Source organism: Prunus dulcis, chromosome 7 (assembly GCF_902201215.1).
Source record: "Prunus dulcis chromosome 7, ALMONDv2, whole genome shotgun sequence".
NCBI classification, from domain to species: Eukaryota; Viridiplantae; Streptophyta; class Magnoliopsida; order Rosales; family Rosaceae; genus Prunus; species Prunus dulcis.
This window is the reverse complement of record NC_047656.1, coordinates 6,831,294-6,853,618: the sequence shown is the minus strand read 5'-3', so window position 1 is coordinate 6,853,618 and position 22,325 is coordinate 6,831,294. Positions and strand designations below refer to the sequence as shown.

At 36.9% G+C, this 22,325-nt stretch overlaps 3 protein-coding genes across 7 annotated transcripts; 2 read left to right on the top strand and 1 right to left on the bottom strand.

Moving 5' to 3' along the window:
* Positions 1 to 7,938: 7,938 nt before the first annotated feature.
* Positions 7,939 to 9,410, bottom strand: LOC117635282. Its single transcript, XM_034369628.1, has 3 exons — positions 9,373 to 9,410; positions 8,677 to 8,965; positions 7,939 to 8,344 (listed from the first exon to the last, which is right to left on the bottom strand). Exons 1-3 carry the CDS (start codon positions 9,408 to 9,410, stop codon positions 8,153 to 8,155), a joined length of 519 nt encoding a protein of 172 aa, XP_034225519.1. The 3' UTR covers positions 7,939 to 8,152.
* A 121-nt stretch (positions 9,411 to 9,531) lies between these two features.
* Positions 9,532 to 11,355, top strand: LOC117635885 (putative methyltransferase DDB_G0268948). Its single transcript, XM_034370261.1, has 2 exons — positions 9,532 to 9,702; positions 10,387 to 11,355. Exons 1-2 carry the CDS (start codon positions 9,553 to 9,555, stop codon positions 11,023 to 11,025), a joined length of 789 nt encoding a protein of 262 aa, XP_034226152.1. The 5' UTR covers positions 9,532 to 9,552; the 3' UTR covers positions 11,026 to 11,355.
* A 3,247-nt stretch (positions 11,356 to 14,602) lies between these two features.
* LOC117636016 (B3 domain-containing transcription factor VRN1-like) lies at positions 14,603 to 20,855 on the top strand. 5 transcript variants are annotated; one of them, XM_034370439.1, is made up of 10 exons: positions 14,603 to 15,256; positions 15,345 to 15,451; positions 16,228 to 16,293; positions 16,424 to 18,697; positions 18,788 to 19,133; positions 19,220 to 19,407; positions 19,577 to 19,847; positions 19,944 to 20,069; positions 20,146 to 20,288; positions 20,467 to 20,855. In XM_034370439.1, exons 4-10 carry the CDS (start codon positions 18,614 to 18,616, stop codon positions 20,707 to 20,709), a joined length of 1,401 nt encoding a protein of 466 aa, XP_034226330.1. In that variant the 5' UTR covers positions 14,603 to 15,256; positions 15,345 to 15,451; positions 16,228 to 16,293; positions 16,424 to 18,613; the 3' UTR covers positions 20,710 to 20,855. The 5 variants fall into 5 exon arrangements, with proteins under 5 accessions (XP_034226330.1, XP_034226329.1, XP_034226331.1 ...); XM_034370438.1 differs by having other exon boundaries at positions 16,228 to 16,989; positions 17,630 to 18,697; XM_034370440.1 differs by having other exon boundaries at positions 16,228 to 17,541; positions 17,630 to 18,697.
* Positions 20,856 to 22,325: the final 1,470 nt, after the last annotated feature.

Genomic DNA, 22,325 nt, shown 5'->3' with positions numbered 1-22,325 from the left:
GAATGCTTGCCAAAGAAACACAACTATTCTTTCTTTTATTATTGATGTGTAAATTTATGTTTGTCATTTATTTGATGGGAAGATTATAAATCTTTTGTCTTTTTAATGGAGATTATAAATACTTCTTCGATTCTATTTCCTACATCCTTTCTTTTATATTCTCTTTAGCACTCTAGTTAGCTAGATGATGGCATGAAGGAGAAAATGACAGAAATAAATCATAATGTGAATAAGAAGGAGAAGAAAAAAACAGAACATAACGTGAATAGGGAAGAAAAAAAAATGCTGGACGTTAACTGCTGTTAGTTGGGTGTTAGGAGTTTTTATTCTTTTTTAATTAGAAATAAATTGGGTTATTGTTTTAGGATGATGTGTCAACTTTTAAATCAGTTAGATTAAATTTTAATGAGGTGGCGTATGGCGAACAAAAGTAAAGCATATGATAGCAGAGAAAATTAGAACAGAGAATCCAGATCCATGGTCTTGACCCCTCAAAAATTTAACAAACTATTTTGTATTTGTGTTTGCATTGGACAGGTTTAGTAAAAATTGGGTAATAAAATAAGCTTGTGCCCTACCACAATAAAGAAAAGTTTAAATTTCCGTAAAGTCCGAATTGGACACATGTTGCTTGAATTTCGGGTAGAATAGTCTTCGGACCCAATCAGTTAAAACTGAAATCTTGACCAATATATTAAAACCAAATCGTTACCCACTTTCAAATTAAACACATGCTGTACATAAATAAATAAACAAAGTTTAGGGTTTAGGACATAAATAATTAAACACATGCTCATCCATTCAATGGGCATGGATTCCTCGCACTGCCAACAAAGCTGCCCAAGTGGCAGCACCTATCGCCAATTTGAGGGTGAGGCATCTTAGATGGGCTTCTCAGCCCCCTCCTTCCCTAGTGCTTGTTCTCTCCCGGGATGGCCTGCCTGGGCCACCAAGTCATGCTTTTGCTTTGCTTGTGTCGTGGTTTGTAGTTTTCTGGGCTACGTGGTTAGCCTTGGTGTACCCCGCTTGTCTTCCTTGCTTCTGGCTTCTTCTCTGTTGTGCCTCTCCAGCTTTTGGGTCTTTTATTGAAAGTTGAATTTGACCAAAATAATAATAATAAACAAAGTTTCGGGTAGAATAGTCCGAATTGGATATGAAAAAAGAGATAATACAAATTCCCAACAGTATTGTGTGTTGTGCAAGCATAAAAACATGAAAAGTATTTTTAGCTTTTGCTGTGACGTTTCCAAATTGAAGTGTTCCACCTCCCCAAACCCTTTATATAAATTTGATAACCACCCAATATAGAAATTAAAGTGTATAGTTATACTCAAGAATAACAAAAAGCTGCTATTTCCTCTTCCCATTCATACAATCACATCGAATCTGTTTCTGTTTTTGTTTGAAGAAAACTCAGAGATGATCGGAATGCAGTGCTTCTCTATTCGATCAAAGCTTTGCATGTCCATCTTTTCCATTGAATTATTTTCTAACTCTTTGAGGCATCTTTTCTTTTCCTCTATCAATGTTTTTGTTAAATATATTAAGTGAGGCCAATGATGATTTAAACATATTTTGCCTACATCGCTTGATTATCTCATTTGGATGAGATAATGATAAACTGAAATGTATCATGAGGCCTCTTCTGCTCACAAGCTTTAAACTGTCTCGTCTCTTATTAAAACTCATTGTCCTCATTTTGCTACCATTTACTTTTGACATTCGTCTGCATTATCCTTCACGGCTTTACAGTCGAAGGTTTTGCTCCATCTTGTTGTTCTATTTTGCATTTACGCCGTCACAGATTTTCTGTTGAAGATTTTGTAGAAGCGGTGTGGCGATTGCATCGCAGCTTTGGCGGTTGGGAGCAGTTATTGGTGATTTATCTGTTGTGTAGGTATTAAATTGGTTCCCACCGGTTCTTCCATTCCACTAATCCCAAAACCAGAAGCATATTCTTCACATGGTTGAGGATGAGTCTGCTGACTTGTCTCTTCCTCGAAGGATGGCACCGACATTAACCAATCAGTACAAAGAAAAACTAATCACCAGTGTCTTTCATTTTTTCATTTTCTCAATTTATTTTCATGTTCCAAGTATGCCCTTATGATTTAAATCGGGAAAGACTGATTTAAATGCTACACTTACCACATTTTTATCCTACATTTTTATACCACATGATGTGGCATGTCTATATTATAAACCACATCAATTAAATCAATGAAGTGTATTTTAATTAAGGCAATTAGAAAAACAAATATTGGAATAAATCATAAAAGAAAAGAAAATATTAAATAATTTTAATTGACGTGGCTGTCCACCTCAGCTGCCACATAAGATGGTACAAAGATATGGTATACAAATGTGATAAGAGTAGCATTATTCTTAATACAATTATTGATTTTGATTGCAATTCATAAACAGGTAAGAAAATTAATTTTAGGCCAACAATTACTATATTTGACCTTTTAGTTCATTATGATTTGAATTTATAAAATATTTTTTTGTCTATCCATTTTAATTTTGAAAATTCCATAAATATGCGCTCATACAAAAAAAAAAAAAAAAATTTCCTATAATCTGTCTTCTTCATCTTGTTCAACTTCTTCTTTCTTCTTCCTTCTTTTTCTTCTTACAATGCTATGGAGGAGGTATAATTATCCATGGACGAGGAACATACATGAATGTTAATTAGGTATGAATAGTAAATTACCTATGGTGGAGGCATACATATGAATGCTATTTATCTATGGAGGAGGGTATACATATGAATGTTAATTACCTATGGAGGAGATATATGATATGAAATTCCTATAAAGGAGGTATACACAAACCTACAAAGCAGGTAAATTAAACCACCCAAAGACATATATACCTCATCATAAGATATTCACTGGTTGAAGGTGTATAAATTGAGATTAATTGTAGAAATATGATATTAATTTATTGATTGCAGTAATTAATAAAATTTAGAGAATTGACTATATAATAACAATATGTGTAAATGTTTTAAAAACAATGGGCAAGACTTTGCATACTTGGCTGGTCTGTTGAGTCCTTGAACCCAATTCTACGTTAAAAGATAAATGAATTGCATTCATATTGCAAACTCAAAATTAAACCTATAAGGAAAGACTCTTAAAATAACCACTTTTTCATTGGTTAACATTCAAATAATATACAAAAATTATTGATCCATGTCTGAACAGTTTAAAATATGGAACCAACAAACTTTCAAGCCTAAAAATATCCTGTACCCCAATTTGACCACATGTACTCCAACATATACCTAACATAATCTGTTCCAGCAACAAACAAGATTGCGTGCCTAACATAATCTGTTCCAGCCAGCCACACACGAGTACGTGTTGAGAACATAAAAATCCCAAATTAAAGTATTCGAAGCCTTGACTCACAATATATAAAATTTACGCATTTTAATTCATTGTAAAAAGTTTTGAGATCAATAGTCTAATTTTAACACGGTATCAGAGAAGAAGATGGAGAGTTATTTTAGTAAAATTTACGCAGAGAGAATCGACTTTACTAAAATAGAAACTTTTTATTTTACATAGCAGTCAAATGTATATTCATACATTGGGAGTATAATCCACTTCAACACAATGCAGAATAATCATACCCATGAGCAACATGGTACAAAGTGGCTGGAATGCCCGGTTTCCTACATATAAGAGCTGAGATTAATTGGTATATTTCATTGATATATTTACAAGTATAGGTCTATGATTATATACAGTTTGAATACAATCCTAAATAAGTAAATATAATCAGAATTGAATGACTAAATCAATCATAATCAAATAGAATATGAAAGACAGCTTAGCACATATCATAGTTGACTTTCATACGGAGGACCCGACTGTGTGGTTGATGGAACAAATTGTGTTGTTGATGAAGTGATCTCTTTTGATGTAGGAGATTCCCTAATACGCCCTCGTAAGACGGTGCCACCATTGGAGGCACCGATCTTGGAACGAAGGAGATGGAAACAGGGATGCAGCAAGGGTTTGGTGAGAGTGTCAGTAAGCTGACCAATAGTAGAGACATGAGACACTTGAAGAAGACCATGAGTGACATGATCCCGTACAAACTGAAAATCAATATCAGTATGTTTCATACGAGAGTGTAGGACAACATTAGCACAATAGAACATGACTCCAATGTTATCACAGGAGACAACCGATGTTGTAGGGAGAGGAATGCCAAGTTCACACAGTACGCGCTGAATCCATGTGAATTCAGTAGTGGTAGCAGCAATAGGCCGGTATTCGGCTTCGGTGGAGGAGCGAGAGAAGGACTACTACTTATGGGAGCTCCAAGAGATCAGATTTCCACCGAGGTAGACAACATAACCAGTCTTAGACTTGCGATCATCACGATCACCAGCCCAGTCAGCATCGGAAAAGGCATAGAGATGATGAGAGGGGTGGCGACAAAGATGAAGGCCAAAGGAGATGGTACATTTCAAGTAGTGAAGAAGACGCTTGAGTGCCTGGCAGTGAGTCTTGGAAGAAGAATGCATGAATTGAGAGAGCTTTTTGACTATGAAGGAGATGTCAGGCATTTAAGGCTTAGATATTGAAGACCACTAACAAGACGAAGATAGGGAGTTGCATCCGTTAGGGAGGAGCCATCATGGAGCATAAGTGAGTTAGTGGTGGAAAGGGGCGTACTGATAGCCTTTGCACCATTCGTCTTGGCATTGACAAGAAGATCATGAATGTACCTTTGCTGGGAAAGGAATAGACCAGTGGTTGTGGGAAGAACCTCAACACCAAAACAGTAATGTAATGAGCCCAAGTCTATCCATTAGTGAGTAGCCATGACGTGTTGTAACTTGAAGGTTTCGAATATTTACACCAATATGCCTTCTCCATGTTTTCGCAAGGTTCCCACAAAGCTTCCAGCGACTTTGGGCCATTCTTCCATGGATGGCACAGTTCATCATCGTCGAGCAAATCATCGGAACATGAAATGATAGCAGCTACCTCTTTTCCCCTTCGTTTTGGCAAGGGGTCTTCATCAATGGTTTGCTTCTTAGAAGGAAGCTCAAAGACTCATTCATGTATTTTAGCATGTAATATCCTCCTTAGGCTTTGACAAGCAGTGGTTGGATGCCCTATAAATTGATGATAACGACAGTATTTAGGATCATTCTTCTCTTTTTTGGTAGGGCTTTGTAAGGTCTAAGGGGCCTGATTGCACCGTCAGCAATCATCGTGTCAAGGATGGCGTGGAATTCTTCATCTTTGTATGGTAGTGGTGGATATGTCTCCCTATCCTTCCATTTGCGAGAGTAGTAGTCATTGGATGGCTTCTCATCTATAGCTAATGCTTGGTGCGTCTCCTTCTTTTCGCTCCTCCAAATCCTGTCCCGTCGGTTTGACAGACATGCTCGTCTTCCTCACTTCTTCCAGCAACGGGGAAAATTGGCTAATGCCAATATTCTCTAAATAGACCATGTAATCTGCCACGATATTGCTGATGCAAATTTCAACAAGCTCATCTTCGTGCTTTTCATCATAGTAATCCAGAGCCAAGTATGCACGAAGTCTACGGGATCCTCCTCATGTTTTTGGCGAGTGTTGTTGAGTTGAGTGGTGGTAACTCATTCCTCATGTTGGAAATATTTCTTACATAACCTACTTGCCAAATCTTCCCAAGAGCGAATAGAACCTGGTGCCAACGTCATATACCATGTGTAATCACGATCGAGAAGTCTTTTCCAAAATTCTCCAAGCCGGAGATTATAATCACCAGCATGTGGTCCCAAGGCATCAATGAAACTGTTGACGTGCTCCTTCAGGCTCCCTTTTCTTTCATCGAAGAGGACAAAGCTTGGTGACTCATAGCCTTTGGGATATGGTTGCCGGAGTAAGCTTGATGGATATGGTGGCTGAGGGATATACTTCCAACCCTCATGGCTTCGGCTTAGTTCTTTTTTCAGCATAGCAATGACGTCTTCGTGGGTGACAAAAGATGGTCCTTTTTGTTCAGACCCCTTTTCGGTAGCATCAGACTCCTCTTGTGGAAGTCTCTCGTTTTATTCGCTTGGCTTAGCAACTGCACTTTTCAGCTCTTTCATTGGGTCTTCCATCTCTCTCTAGGCTTCCCCCATAGCATGGATGGCTGCAACAAGGTCTAAGAGAGTAAAAGCTTCCTCGCTTGCACGTTCTTCTTCTCTAGATGAGGCATTTTGCCTTGATTCCGAATCACCATGGTCTGGCCCATCTTGGGAAGTCATGTTGTTGCTTATGTTCTTCTTCTTCAGAGGCATTGATGAAGATAATGGCCTAATCCCCAGCAGAGTCGCCAATTTATGTAGGGGCATTTTTCTTCCGATAGCTACAAATGGACTGGGCCGCCGTAAAGAACAAAATAGATGAAATTACCCCCTGTGTCTGAGTTCAAAGATCAGACCACAAAAATGTTTTGAGAGGATAGTAAAACCTTAGGAAACACCCTGGTTACCTTCACCAACAAAAACAATGGTTGCCTACAGATGGATTCTTAGTGCTTACAAGTAGATTCTTAGCTTGGCATGAGAAGCTTGTGGGATGGAAGCAAAGTTGTCATGAGTTTAGCCTTAAAAGGACAGAGCTGTGAGTTTATATAAAAAATAGGGGTTTTAAGGAAAAGGGGGATAAGGATTATCAAAAAGTTTGGTTAAGAATAGGGGAAAGATTAGAAGATAGCAATGGGTGGCTTAAGTGATTTTTCGGCAGCTTGACAGATGTCCTGTCAAATATCAGAACAGTCTACCAAGAGGGAAAACTAAGGGGGAAAAGGATGGGCTGAGCACAAAATTGCTGGGTATTGAAAATAAGAGAGGTAGCTTGCTCTCTGGTTGTGGTTATCCCTTTGTTGGGTAGAAGAGACCTTATTTACAGCCGTTGGAAGCTATTCTTCAAAAAACCCTAATGGTTTCTATCCAATTGGACCAAGCTTTTCCCTTTCTTTCTTCTCCCTTCCTTTGACTTATCTTATAATGGTAAAAATCTCATTTGCCTAATCTCAAAAAATCAGGGATTTTTGGGAGCTCAATGTTCTTCCCGCAATTGCCTCAGTGGAGAACTCCTATTCTCAGCCATCCCCTTTCCTTTCTTTCTTTCTTTCCTTCTTTCTTTCCTTCTTTCATGGCCAGATCTGATGAAGGAAAGAAATGGGTATACACGCTGGTTCGAAGGGTGCCCCTCCTCCTGGCAGCCTGGACGCTAAAATCCCCTGGTCCTTTGAATGCCTTTGACAATGGGTTGGTTTATCAAATAAATGGGCTAACCTCACCAAGTGTTGGCCTATTTTGTTGAGGTGTTGGGCTACTTTCTCTCTCTCTTTTATGCTCACCCACATGTTTGGACTCAAGAAATGAACTTGAGTTTCAAGGCTCCCAAGCAACTCGAGACTTCCATTTATTATGATGTTTGACGGGGTAATTAGCATGGATTTGTAGAGGTAGTACATTTTATAATCTTCATCTCAATTCCTAGCACGACGGATTATTTATTTGGCATGGCACGTGGAGTGTTACTCGTGTATGGCGAACTTTTGCATGCTCCAAATTGGGTCTTTTATCAATAATGTGTCGCATTGGGCCGAAGATTTATTGGGACCCAACTATGGATTTCTTGGGCCTCAGCAGTGGCCAAAAATGCTATGTTTTGTTTGATGTTTTTTTTTTTTTTCCTTATTAGGGTCTTCATTTGTCTAAGCCAATGATATAGAAACCTCATAAAGTGGAAGCACAAGGACAAACCGCTGAGATTGGGGGGCAAGCAGGTGCTATGCCGATCAGCTCCCTAAGACCTTGCGTGAAGAGCTTCAACAAAATATGGCTAGATACTGGTTGGGGCAACATGGAGATAAGAGGAAAGTTCATTGGGTCAGTTGATTTTTCAGCAAAACCTGCCAATTTATATAATCTGATTTTTGTTAATAAACATAAAATCAAGAAGAACATTTTATTATTAATTGCTAATCTTATTCTACCTGTAGACCAATCTTGAAAATAGTATTTCAATCAACCTCTAATTCAGCAGATTGTACCAAGGGACAATATATAAGAATCTGTAACATTCTCCGCTGAGCTACTAAAAGGCAGGGCCAAAGTTAATCTGATATAAGAACATCACTGTCACTGGCTCTGTGAAAACTCCCGGCTGCGTCGGGCAGCGGCGAGGACTGCATTCGTTAATATTCCACGAAATCCACCCTTCTCCAGCTCATGAATGCCAGCAATGGTAGTTCCAGCCGGTGATGTTACATCATTCTCCAGCTGACCTGGATGCTTCCCAGTACTTGTAACCATAGATGCTGCTCCTAATACCTGAAAAAGAAGCAACATTGAATTGAATTTCCCTGCAATACGGAATTGAAGAAAAACCAAATTGACAATACATTATGAACAGCCAATCAGCATTTCACAAGTCTCGTCACCACTGTAACATGTGCATGATCTAGGGTGGCCAGCTGTCATATTCCCAACTTGTATATCCAAATTATTATGAAAAAAACAAAAACAAAAAAATACTTTGGTGTTTTCAAAATCGAAACGACAAACTGGAAGATACAGGGTCATGAATAAAACAGTGTTTTGGCCAATCCATATAGACTGTAGTCAATTTAGATAAAAAGCAAGAAGAGTGGTAACTGAGAGACCTGCAGATGATCTTTCAATTTGACTCCAGCAGCAATTGGAACTAGCAGCTTCTTTTTGGAAAGAAGTGGCCTCAACTGCCAAACGTGTCCGTGGGGATGGGTGACGCCTCCATGGCCAAACGTAATCACCAAAAGAAGAATGGAAAGCCTCCCAAAAGAGCAACCCACATGTGCAGCAGCAAATGAATTAGAATAGAAAGAAGAACAAAGAATGAGAACTACGCGTGAGACGGCAGCAGCAAGTTGAAAGTCATACTCTGTCGTTTTGGTGGAACAAAATTCCTTTTTCCTACCCAAATTGTGACGAAATTATTAAATAAATAAAAAACTTACAGCCCAATCAGTTAAAACATAAATCTTCATCAATATGTTAAAACCAAATCGTTACCCACTTTCAATGAATTAAACACATGTTGTGCATAAAAATATATAAATAAAGAAAAAAATTGAACATAACTATCCATTATCTTTTTTTAATTTTAAAATAAATATAAATATAAATAAAATAAAAAATTCTCTCACGAGCGCAAAAGTATAAATAAATAAAAATAATTGAACACATGTTGCTTCAATTTCGGGTAGAAAAGTCCGAATTGGATTTGATAACAAAAGAAAGAATACAAATTCCCAACAGTATTGTGTGTTATGGAAAGCATAAAGACATCAAAGTAAATTTAGTTTTTGCTGTGAAGTTGCCAAAATTGAAGTGTTCCACCTCCCACAACCAATTTCATTTGCACCTTCCCCTAATACCCCCCCCAAATGAATCAAGTTGGTTCTGATTGGTCAGTCAATGTGTGGTCCGTTTTATATAAATTTGATAACCACCCAATTAAAGTGTATACACAAGAATAACCAAAAACTCAATAGAGAAATATGGCGGATCTGTTCATCAAACAATCAAAGCAATATGCTAAGGCTCGGCCAGATTACCCAGAAGAGCTCTTTGATTACATTGCCTCCAAGACCAATTGCCACGACCTCGCATGGGACGTCGGCACCGGTAACGGCCAGGCTGCCGGATCCGTAAGTTTCTCTTATTTTCTAAGATTTTTCTTTCATTCCTTGTGAAGTTTCTATTCATTTCCAAGAGTTTTGTTTCATTCCTTTCCTTGTGTTTAAGTTTTCGAAGTCAGAGCCATACGAACATGAGAAAAATGTAGTTGGGAAAAACTAGAATCCACATAAGAAAAAGAAACGGTGTCGTTTTCTTGGAGGTAAAGTGGGCCAGCCCATATGATAAGATGCTAGTTTGGGCGGGCCTAATCCGTATTGAATATTTCGAAATTCGACCTTATTTGCACTTCAAATCAAAACTGTCTTTAGACACCCATGACTTCAAATTATTTTTTGCAGGCATTTCTATCCTCTTCACAAAACCCATAAGATAAATTACACAAATACTTTCAGAGGTTTTAAATTGATTTCACAAAATCTGTTTCATTAATTTTCTGTTGAAAAATTGATGATTTCATAAATTAATGAAAATTAATGAAAATAATTTCAGAATTTTGTGAAAACACCGAGAAAATCTTAAGAAATGCGAGTGTTAATAGCTAAAAGAAGCACGAACCTAAATAATAAAACATCCATTTTAAAAACATAAGAAATTAAAAGGACTTAAACATATCCAAATAATTGTTAAGTCATTCCATAGAATAAGTTGTGCGTGTTCCAAAGTGCATTCATTCAAAACTAATTAAATTTCAGCTAGCTGGGATCTACAAGAATGTCATAGCCACAGATACAAGCCAAAAACAACTTGAGTTTGCAATCAAGCTGCCCAACATTCGCTATGAGCATACCCCTGCAGTTATGTCTATAGCTGAGGTTGAACAAAAATTGGCACCAAAATCAAGCATAGATTTGGTGATCGTTGCTCAGGCTCTACATTGGTTTGACCTCCCTACTTTCTACCAAGGCGTGAATTGGGTGCTGAAAAAACCCAATGGTGTCCTTGCTGCGTGGTGCTATACAGTTCCTCGGGTTAACAACGTCGTAGACACCGTCTTTGATCGATTCTATACCGTTGATGTCGACCCTTATTGGGATCCACAGCGTAAATTGGTGGACAACAAGTATAGAAGCATCGATTTTCCGTTTGCGCCAGTGGATGGAGAAGATAACACAGGACCCTTTGAGTTTGTGACAGAGAGGTTGATGGACTTGGATGGTTTTTTCACATACATAAGGTCATGGTCTGCATATCAGACAGCAAAGGAGAAGGGTGTTGAGCTTTTGAGTGATGATGTGATTGCGGCATTTAGGGAAGCTTGGAATGATGGTGGAGATGGCAATAAGGCTGTGAAGTTTCCTGTCAATTTGAGGATTGGAAGAGTGGGGAATTAATTAATGCTGGCATCATTTTCTAAAAGCCTTGAAGATTAAAAAGTACTTGTAACCTTCGAATAATTTGTGATGCATGCCCTTGGTTGGAGAATAATGTGATATTCTTCCTAAACAAGAGTATCACTTGGTTTTAGAGTACATTTGCCTCAATGCCATCTCAATTAGTCAAGAAAAGCTGTTGTATTTGTTTTGATGTAGGGCAAGTGATAGATGAGTTTGGTCTTTGTTAGCAAGTATAAGGCTTATTTGTTGAAATGCCCTTGTGGTTTGCGTTTTGTCTCAATTTACCCTTTGAATGTTTAATTGACTAAATGTTCCTCCCGTGCTTTATTTTTGTGTCTCACGTTACCACATTCTGTTAGTTTGGTCAAAATAAAAAGCATTTTACCCTAAACAATTGATCACGAAAAACATATTATGGTTTGGATTATGGGGACAAATCGGCAAACATGTCTTGGGCAAATTATGGCGAAAGTGATCTAAAAAGAAAATTGTATGTGGATAAATTTTTCTGACTTTTCCTAAGGTGTTTTAATGGCATTCAAGATCAGACTAGAATGTAAAGGACAATTTTTCTTTTAGGTTACTTTCATATGTTTGTTATCAACATTGAAAGCTTGATTAAGTAACTTGTTAAGTTAGACTCTAATCATCGGGATTTACTTTATGTGAGGGCCTAAACTCTAGGCGGATCCCTTTTTTCTTTTTAATAAATAGTATAGCCAGGTGGCTATACTGTTTAATTATATTATATTCAAACAGTATAGCTGCGTGGCTGTACTTTGGTCCTTTTTTTAAATTTTAAAAATAAATAGTATAATCGCGCAGCTATACTCTTAAATTTTACTTTTCCAAAGTTATTTTCTATATAAAGAATTTAGTATTTTTCTGTTTAATAAACGTATTATATACATACGTATAATTTTTCAATAAAACTTCCGTTTTTTGTATAATACTCATATAATACTTCCTTTTGATTTTTTATTGTTCCATAGTTATTATACGTTTAAAGAATTTAGTGTTTCCCGTTTAATACTCGTATTATACACCTATGTATGTATTTTTCAATAATACTTCTGTTTTAGTATAATACTCGTATAATACTTCCTTTGGATTTTTCACTTTTCCATAATTATTATACCCATAAAGAATTTAGTAATTTCCCCTTTAATACTAGTATTATACACATACATTTGTATTTTTTAATAATACTTCCATTTTTCGAACACGTCTTAAAGCCTCTATGAAATACAAGTTTTTTTTAAAAAAAGCGAACATACAATACACGTACGTATGTATTTTTCATGTTTAATACACGTAGTTTTTAGAAAGTTTTCAATAATACACACAAAGTTCATGTATTATACACATAATTTTCACATATTATTATATCAAAATAATATATATTAAATAATTAAAATAAATTATCCTAAAATAATATACAATGGCCGAACTTTTCAGTTGTAACTTTCCAAAATTACAATTATCTAATGTTGTTTGGAATTTCCAATCATTTGCACAGTGATTTGATTTCATATGCATAATACAAATACAACAATTGGTTTAGATTTGGTCATTTTTATGTAAATCATCAGCATTGAGTATAAGAATGGCAAATGGGGTGAGATTTTTAATGTATTGAAACTTGAGGTAGAGTATAGACCATCATACTTTGATTATGAACCCAAAAAAAAAAAAAAAAAAAAAAAAAAAAAAAAAAAAAAAAAAAAAAACAAAGACTATCGTACTTTGAATGTGTGCGGTACAATGCCACAAAATTCAATATTCGTGCCCTGAGCCATAATATGTAACAAGAAACATGCTTCTTCTGTTGTCATTGGACACAACTTTTGTGTCTTTTTTACATATCACACAAATACTATATATTTGTGTAAAATGTAGTTCAAAAAGACATGAACTTTGTTTTTGTGATCTTTGGGTCGTGCCTTTAGACCACTTTTGTAGTAGTGCCAACTCCCAATACCGAGCCTCAAAGCTGCTGCCCCATTTAGATATGAAAGGCATGCAATCATCCGAGCCCCATGGGACAATGCCCTTGAAGCATTTGAGGTCTCATTGGAGCATTTTAAAGCGAATGTAGACTTGTTTCTCTCGGAGTTCAATGTTGCGTCCTTTAACTTGAGTATCACCACATTGGACTCCGGGAGAAAGAAATCTACCTTAGTTTTGAAAGGCTCCAATGAGGCCTCAAATGCTTCAAGGGCGTTGTCCCATGGGGTTCAGATGGCTGCATCCCTTTCATATCTAAATGGGCTAGTGGCTTTGAGGCTCACATGTTTGCGTTGGAGATGCTCTAATACTCGTTCCTAAACAATACTGCCACTTTGTTGAACTCGTAACTCAAAAAAGAGTCTTACAGTATAATAAATCGAAGAGGGTTCAGCCTTTGCTCCATTCCCGTAAAACCCACAAGCCAGCCTCCTTGTGACAGGAGGGATGAGTGACACTCTAAGTTCACCAGTTGACATGATATGTCGCTCCGTGAAGCGATTCTTCCACATCAAGGTGTTCATGGCTGGTGCAACAAAGAAAGGCTTGCTGTAGTAGTCCCATGCTCATACAGCACAGGTGAGTAGATTGTCACACAATCTCCCAGCAATCTACCATAAAAACACGGATGAATTTGAACCAATGCACCTCTTAAGAACATAATTAATAGGACGGATCCACATGCCTAAAGAACCAAAAGAAGAGGTAGCCATGATAGAACGGATGATCTAGGTAACAGACAAATTGTTCAGCCACTCTGTTCACCACACCATAAAACTCACTCAAGAAAAGCAGATCCATTTATGTTCTTCACATGACCAACCATTCAGCCCGTTTGAGTACATCGAGGGCCAATTTGAGCTACCTGTAAGAGATTAAATCTTTAATCTACAGAAGACAACCTCTAACTTTTTCCAAGACAAGAAACAATTCAATGGTAAAAAATAAAATAGAAAAAACATTTATCTCCTAAATAATTAAACCTAGCTAAACATACAAACCATACGAAAGAAGCACCTGCATAGCACTATTAAATTGAAAGAACAAAAACGGGTTCTGCAAATATCTAAGTTCACATGTCTTCCAAACAAGAAGGTGGCAATCTCAGATAACCAATTGAATAAAGACATACAAGAAAACTACTTAGCCAATGAACATTGTTTATATATGCACCAGCCCGACTGGTGAAGGTGATCATTCATGGTGATCTTGAATGATCACAATGAAAAATAAAGGGACTTTCTTGCTGCAGGGAAGCCTCTGTCTGAAACTTTATTGTCTTTCTCACTGACTTAATATCAAACACCTTTGCTACATTTATACGACAATGCTCTCCCTTTCCCGCCCAATCCCAAAAACTAACTAACAGAAAACTAACTCCTGCAAACCCACTCCTGACTTGGCCAGTTTGATATGTTTGAAGCATGACAACTGACAACTTGTCAAATTTTAAAAAACAAAAGAAAAATATTTTTCCCTTGATAAAAAAAGAAAAAGCTTTTCCCTTATTTTCTACTCATACAAACGGATCAAACACTAAACAATCTCAAGCATCAATCGCTCGTATTTAATCGCATGGAATTTAGCACTAAATCGAAACAAATTTCCAACATTTGACTGCGAAACCGTTCCTCACTTGGAGTGGTGAGTTCTCTGCGTGCGATTTGAGTCGTTCTAGGGTTTTGCACTGAAACTCAACGAGCCAGGTGAGTTTCAGGGCTCGAAACGCACCGTCTTGACCTTCCGTTGAAGGGAACCGGTCACAATTACAAATCTTGCTTTTGCAGAGAGTGGCTTCAAATTCAAACAAAGCCCCAGACTTTCCGAAATTCCCAGGAGGTAAAGCGACGTCGTCTTCTGTTTCAGCTATACGCACGCTGCACGCAGTTTGAGCTTTTTTTTATTTTTCCCTCTTTTCCCTCTACACAACTGGGTCTTACCCGCTTGGTTTTGTTTACTCTCTGCTTCTAGAGTCTAGACTATATTTTATGAATAAAATAGCCCATTTTTGAACCCCATTTCTCCTCGTCTCTCTCAAGCGCGACATCAGAAGCCTCCTCTCTGAAGCTCTTGCTCTCCAGTGGCTCTAAACTTCTCTCACGTCTTTTATCTTCTTCTTCACTCTCTCTGAATTGCACATTGCAAATCTCCAATCTCGATTCGCTATTTGCAACCCAAAGTTCCTATATGATTTCTCAAAATCGGAATAGAAATTTCATTGGTAATCTTCATCTCTCTCTCCCCCTCTCTCTCTTTCTGGCTTGCTTCTTCTCCTATTTCATCTGTGCTCTGTGTCTTTGGTTGTCTAGAAACCGTGCAAAAATGTGAAAGAATTTCATCAACTCATATACTTTCACAACCGTGATTTGCTCGACTATCGCCGACCCTTACCGAGGCTGCTGGAGCCTTCATCGTTGTAAGTGCTCGTCTGATTCTATAAACTTACTCATTTTGTTGAAAACTAAATGATTAGGAGCTCTGGAAATATGTGGAGGAAGTAAATAATTGAGTATTTAACCTAGAAACTAGCTACCTGAGTAATTAATTGGGCTCTCTGAGTGTTTATCTATTTGATTACTAGAAAATTGCTGAGTGTTTCTTTTTTCTAAGGTCATATTCATACAAGAACTTAGGGACATAGGGGATTTATCACATAGAGAGATCAAATTTGATGACTGATGATCTTAATTTCAATTTAAGTTCAGGAACTATACAGAACTTATTGGACATCTACTTGTCATTATTTCATGTTTATCATGTATACTAATTGGATTACCACTTGTTAGTGGTAATTTCATTTTATGAAGATGCAGTGAATTTAAATGGAGAGATTAGAATTAATGTCCTCATTTTCTGAGATCAAACTATCAACTACTTAATTTCCCCTTTGAATATAGGAGTATGTTGTTGAGCTGAGGTATGCATGGGAAAGGAAAGTAGTGCACTCAATTTAATATCCATATATTGGATAGCTATTAGAAGCAGCAGTCATTTAAAAATTTTATTTGAAAACAGAGTGTGAGAAAACATATAAAGGTAAAGCTTTGTGTCCTTTTAATGTGCCTCTAACTTGTGAAGGACTCTGAAATGTTACTTGCTGAAAATGGGCCATAATTCATTAGCATTTTCTTTTATTGTTAGATTCAAAGATGCGCCAGTAATTTACGGAGTTCATATTTTTTCTGATTTCAGTGAGAATACGAAGGATATGCTGATTGTGGCTTCATTTATACATTTGGAGCATAAAGAACATGTGAAGTATACCTCAGAGCTTACTACTGTGAACCCATGCATTTTGCTCTCTGGTCCTGCACCTATGGATATAGCTGTGTTCATTCTAAAATAATTCGTTTATGATATTTGGTTTTTGTTCTGAATGCTATTGCAGGGTCTGAGATATATCAGGAGATGCTGGCAAAGGCCCTTGCACAATATTTTGGGGCTAAGTTACTCATATTTGATAGCCACTCCTTTTTTGTGTGGTTACATTGGAGGAAAGAAACCCTACTGGGGTTCGATCCTAGGTGCCATGGGAGGAGGGGGAATCCACCACCACTGTGGTGGGAACCTATTGGCATAGCCACTAATTTTTGGGTGTCAGCTAAACAACACCTTCTTAACATTTGCTTAAGTACTTCCTCCTAGTATACATCCTTATTCTTCGGATATAGAGACTAATCTAATCGTTATCATTTTGTTTCACCAAAAATTATAATATTTTTTCTTTAGTATCATTATCAATATTCCTTTTGTACTTCTGTCTTTAATTATAGCTTAACAGAGCTAATTCGAGGGAATTACCCAATAACAAGTGTTCTATAGGGTTTACTGGGTATTCATTTTTGGACTTTTGTTGCTGTTTTTTAAAATTTTCCAGGTTGTTCCCAAGACGGGAGATGACAACCGTTGTTTCCGATATGATCCTGCTAAGCCATATATAGGACCTGATTTCAGGTATGAGTTTGCAGTGTTCTTGAAATTTCTTCGGGAATAGTGTTTGAAAGGGGGGTTTTACTGCATCCTGACTTATGATTTAGCTTCTGCTCTAAATTGGAAATTTATTGCCTTGTGTATTTTGGTTTAATTCTTATGGGTATCCTGCTTAGTGGGACTGAATTTTATTTCTTGGAATATCGTTTGTCTCTTTTCTTGGTATATATATATATATATTTTTATGTGTATGTCCTCAAAATTAATGATGCATTTTTCCTTGTAGTTTAGTTTCTTATTTTCATTGGTTGGTACACGTAAATTCTCAAAATTGGTATATTTGGCTCGTGTATCTAGGTCTATAGGACTATGAGCTTTTGGCGTCTTGTAAGGACATTTGTCTCTATTCTTGATGCTTTTTGTTTTCATGTCGTAAATGTGGATTTTCAGACTTTTTTTCTTTCTGTTTTTAATCATTACAAAACCTACTCCAAATTTGAATTTTTTGCTCGTTTTGCATTTTGTTTTAATATTGTTTATACAGGATTATTCCTCTGCTGTTTGGAGGGATTGAATGTGGGTTATTATAAGAACGCTTGCCTTTTCCCTTTTTACATTTTGTGTTCATATCTAAAAAATGAGAGATGGTTTTGTGTGTTTTCAGGCTCTGTTGCGAGGTTTATTCTTCACAGAGGAGAGGAGTACTGCTCTTAAGAGGGGGTTTGATGCATCTTTACTTATGAGTTAGTTTCTTTTTTTCTGTTGGTTGTATGAGTTTGCAGTTTTGTTTAGTTTCTTTTCTTCTGTTGGTTGTATGAGTTTGCAGTTTTGGGCTTAGATTTGAGGTCATCATTGTTCAGGTCAGCAACTCTGTGTCTTTTGGCGAGCAGATTTAAGCAGTGTTTGGTTTTGTATGATTGATTTGCAAGGCATTTTGTTGGGTAGTTGTACATGGAAAGACAACATTGGAGATATAAAATAAAAATTATTTTGTTGTTCCAATTACTATGGTATGTATTAGATTTATGGTTTGAAACTTGTGAGGTTTATTCTATACCATTGATGTCAACCCTTATTGTGATCCGGCGCGTAAATTGGCGGACAACAAGTATAGGACCATCGATTTTCCGTTTGAGCCGGCGGATGGAGAAGTGAACACAGGACCCTTTGAGTTTTTGACAGAGAGGGTGACAGAGAGGGTGATGGATTTGGATGGTCTTTTCACATCCATAGCTGGCATTATTTTTGAAAAGCCTCGAAGATTGAAAAGTATTGTAAAGTGATGTGCAAATGCGATGTGCTCTTCCTAAACAAGACAATCACTTGATTTCGGTCTTGAAATTTGATCAACTCTAGTCTGAGGGCATCTCAATTAATTAACTGATAAATGGAATCTCAAAAGAGAAAAGAAAATGAAGAGATAACTAAATATGAATAAAATAAATAAATAGTTACTGTTGAGTTGATTGAAATTATTAGACTCCTTCTCGAGCGTAGTGAACTAAGATCAACTCAATGTAGTCACTTCACTTCGTAGTGAACTAAGAACAGAGCGGATTTTTGTTCTTCATTCCAGGACTAGAGCTTTTTTACATCCAATAGCAAGCTTTCCCGTAAAACTCAACCAAGCTTTGGAGTTAATTCAGACATGGCTTCTCTTCATGACAGTCCAGCTTCCATACCCCATTTCTTAAAGATCATTCTAGATAAGACTTCTAAAAAGACCAGAATTGTAAGCACCTCTCTCTCTCTCTCTCTCTCTCTCTCTCTCTCTCTATTACTATGCTTAGAATGTTTTCTCTTAACATGTTCTGTTCTGCAGAAAATTCCAATGAAGTTTTTGATGAGATATGGAGAGAATTTATCAAGTCCAGTACATCTTAAGCTTCCAAGTGGAGCAGAAATGGAAATAGAACTCAGAAGATCCAACGATGGTTGGGTTTGGTTTGACAAGGGTTGGCCAGAGTTCTCAAAGTTGTGTTCTCTTGACTATGGTAATTCGCTAGTCTTTGGATATGAAGGGAACTCCAACTTCTCTGTGTTCATATTTGATAAAACTGCTACAGAAATTGAATATCCTAAGCCCGAGATGGAAGAAACTGATTCTGATTCTGAAGAAGATGATGATGATGATGATGAGTCAGGCCATGCCAGAGGAGAAATCAAAAGTACGTAATGTTATATTTGGTCTTGTATTGTTTACCTATATTGTGTTATCTACCAAAAAAATTAAGATACAACCTTATTTTAACAGGAGAGAATGATATGCCAACAATGAAAGATTTTGGAGGCTCATCTAGCACTCGAATTTTCCTTGGGAGGACGCATCCATTGACTAAAAGTGAAAAAGCTCTGGCTCTTCAGAGAGCCAATGCTTTCGAATCTGAATATCCTTATTTCTTGGTTGCCATTCAACCGGTTTATATCCACCGAGGTTACCTGGTAAGCTTTCCATATAACACTCTGCTAACTCCTATTTCTAGATGTCAGTGTGAGAAAAGATTAAGCAAAGACACTTCCCTCTCAAAGAGCAAATTCGTAACTAGTTTCTCTTCAAAAAAAGAAAAAAAAATCTTATATATATATTTTCCTAATTTCCTTTTCGCTTCAGCATTTGCCATCCAAGTTTGCAAGGAGACATCTTGTCAAGAAGCGTGCACGTAACATAATCCTTAAGATTTTAGATGGAAGAACTTGGCTTGTCGAATTCAAGTATGAAACTTCAATAGCTCGATTCCAGCGTGGCTGGTCGGCGTTTGCAAGGGACAATAATTTGAAAGTCGGTGATGTGTGTGTTTTTGTGTTGATCGACTGCAATGAAGGTTTATTTAAAGTTTTCTTTTATCGCACCAACGATGCTGAAGATTGTCCCTTGTCACCAGGTAAATCTGTACATTTTGTGAATATATGCTCATTATGTCTGCATTGCAACTTACACAGATTCTGGTTCTTTTTTCTGTAATTTTTGGGGAACACAGGCCATGGCGGAGTAGCAATTGATCGAGTTGAGAAAAGGAGAAACCCCATGATTAAAGTTGAAATTGATTGCACCACAAATTATGAAAATGGTGTGTCTTGCTCTCTTGATCCTCCTCTTGAAATTGGTTAGTCCACCAGAATGAGAAATTCCCAAAATTAAGGTTAAGGAATTCAGATTATATTTTGTTTCTTGTACTGTAGGCAAGTACAAAAGGTTGAACACTGGTGGGCAGGTTACTCAAAGGCCTTTAAATTCATCTTCAAGGGCTATTGAAGCTGCTAACAGGTTCACCCCAAAGAATCCATCCTTCAGAGTCACTCTGGGGTCAACACGCCTGATATTGGTAGGTTCTACATACTTATACAACTTTGCTTCAAACATAAATACCAGAAGTAAGCTCTATATATATATATATATATACACGTTGTCTATGTACTAGTTCTAAATCACCTACATTACTTATTTACTAATACTCACTCGGTTTGTATAGAGTTTCATTTCCATATATCCATCTTATGCAGCATGTACCAGTTACATTTGCCCGGAGTTTCGTCAAAAAGAGGAAGCAAACCGTGACTCTTCAGGTCAGAGAGAGATCGTGGCCTGTGAATTTGATTGGTCATACTAAAGGATCAGGAGCCAAACTTTCTGGTGGCTGGTGTGAATTTGTGAAGGAAAATTGTTTGATGGAAGGAGATGTTTGTATATTTGAGCTCATTGAGAGAAATGACATTGTATTGAAAGTTCACATTTTTAGATGTTGATTAGGCAAAGTTATGTCATTTAAAGAGGGATGCAGAGAGCTCAGTTATCACATTTTGCTATGTAAAATGGACCACTATTTGCTGTAGTTAAAGACGATATCGTGATACTGGGAGTCACTTTGTAATTTTAATGGTGTTAATTGTTATGGTTTAAATATTTCTGATGTATGAATCATCTTTTAAACAAGTTTCGTAGGCAGACATGTATTCAGACAGATCCCTTTCTTGCCTTCCCTGGTTAGTATCAGCCTGCCCAATTCTCTCTGTGTTACAAAATTGCACAAATTTCACTTCAGAATTCTTAATTAAACAAAGATTTGACATCTTCATCATCACGGCCCAGCAGCCTCTTACCTGATCAAAGGAATAGCATGTGAGATCTGAAAATAGGCCATCACTGCCATTCCAATTAGTATGAGATGTGCAATCACCTAAATAGCATTCTTCCTAAGAGCAACTCCACTCATTTACTCTTAGAGCAAGTCCAACGGGCCAGCCGAGCCCGAGGCGAGGGGGGAAAAAAAAAAATTTCGTTCCAGCGGCTAGCCCAAGCCCGGGGGGCTTGTGGGACCCCAGACCTATCAATACCCTTCACTTTCAACACCAATCCTCATACATTTCATTATACTTCTATTATTATTCTCTTTACTCAACATTTTCCTCTTTTTTCATCTTGTATTTTGATTTCATATTTTTATGGCTTCTTCTATCGAAACCAGAGGGGCTTGGAGCACCATGGAAGATGTTTTCCTTGTGTGAGGCTTGGCTCCAAATTTGTCATTGTCCCGTGTCCGGCAATGAGATGAAATTTTTTTCATATGTGGAAAAAAAAATTCATGCCAAATTTTGTGAAAAAATTCGGGGGGTCTACTCGTAATGGAGATGGCATTATCCAGTGGGTGGAAAATTCTCAATAAAGAGTTGGGAAAATGGAGAGATGCCCTAGCAAAAGCGATGGACAACTATAGAAGTGGGGGGAAAATCTTACTAACGAGGTAAGTATTTTATAATTTTTTTTATTAAGTTTAATCTCTCCTAATATATATATTTTGTTCATATTTCTTGCATTTTCAATATTTTGTTAATATTTCTTGCATTTTAAATATTTTGTTCATATTTCTTGCATTTTCAATATTTTGTTAATATTTCTTGCATTTTAAATATTTTGTTCATATTTCTTGCATTTTCAATATTTTGTTAATATTTCTTGCATTTTCAATATTTTGTTAATATTTCTTGCATTTTCAATATGTTGTTAATATTTCTTGCATTTTCAATATGTTGTTAATATTTCTTGCATTTCCACTTGTTTCTTAATTTTCTTGCACTTCTAATTTATTTGTAAGGTTAATTGCATTTCCATTATTATTTTTTTTGTTACTTGCATATCCAATATATTTTAAATATTTATTGCATTTCCATTTTTTTTGTTAAATAGATGATTCAAGCACAAATGTGGTTCGGTGCAACCGGGGGTGGAAAAAAAAGTTTCAACCATCATGAATGTTGGGAGGTGGTGAAATATTGCAAACGCTTCATAATTATTCCGACGGGTCCCGCCGTTGTGTTAAACGAGACGCCACTCCGTGATTCAATGACATCGGATTCACCTCTCG

Excerpts from the sequence above, each read along its gene's own strand:
- LOC117635282 (XM_034369628.1), bottom strand. The coding sequence starts at position 9,410 with ATGAAATTGGTTGTGGGAGGTGGAACACTTCAATTTTG. Across the intron at positions 8,966-9,372 it reads GGTGGAACACTTCAATTTTG|GAAAAAGGAATTTTGTTCCA; the intron begins GCAACTTCACAG and ends CAATTTGGGTAG. Across the intron at positions 8,345-8,676 it reads AATTGAAAGATCATCTGCAG|GTATTAGGAGCAGCATCTAT; the intron begins GTCTCTCAGTTA and ends CTTCTTTTTCAG.
- LOC117635885 (XM_034370261.1), top strand. The coding sequence starts at position 9,553 with ATGGCGGATCTGTTCATCAAACAATCAAAGCAATATGCTAAGGCTCGG. Across the intron at positions 9,703-10,386 it reads ACGGCCAGGCTGCCGGATCC|CTAGCTGGGATCTACAAGAA; the intron begins GTAAGTTTCTCT and ends ATTAAATTTCAG.
- LOC117636016 (XM_034370439.1), top strand. The coding sequence starts at position 18,614 with ATGGCTTCTCTTCATGACAGTCCAGCTTCCATACCCCATTTCTTAAAG. Across the intron at positions 18,698-18,787 it reads CTTCTAAAAAGACCAGAATT|AAAATTCCAATGAAGTTTTT; the intron begins GTAAGCACCTCT and ends TCTGTTCTGCAG. Across the intron at positions 20,289-20,466 it reads GGTCAACACGCCTGATATTG|CATGTACCAGTTACATTTGC; the intron begins GTAGGTTCTACA and ends CATCTTATGCAG.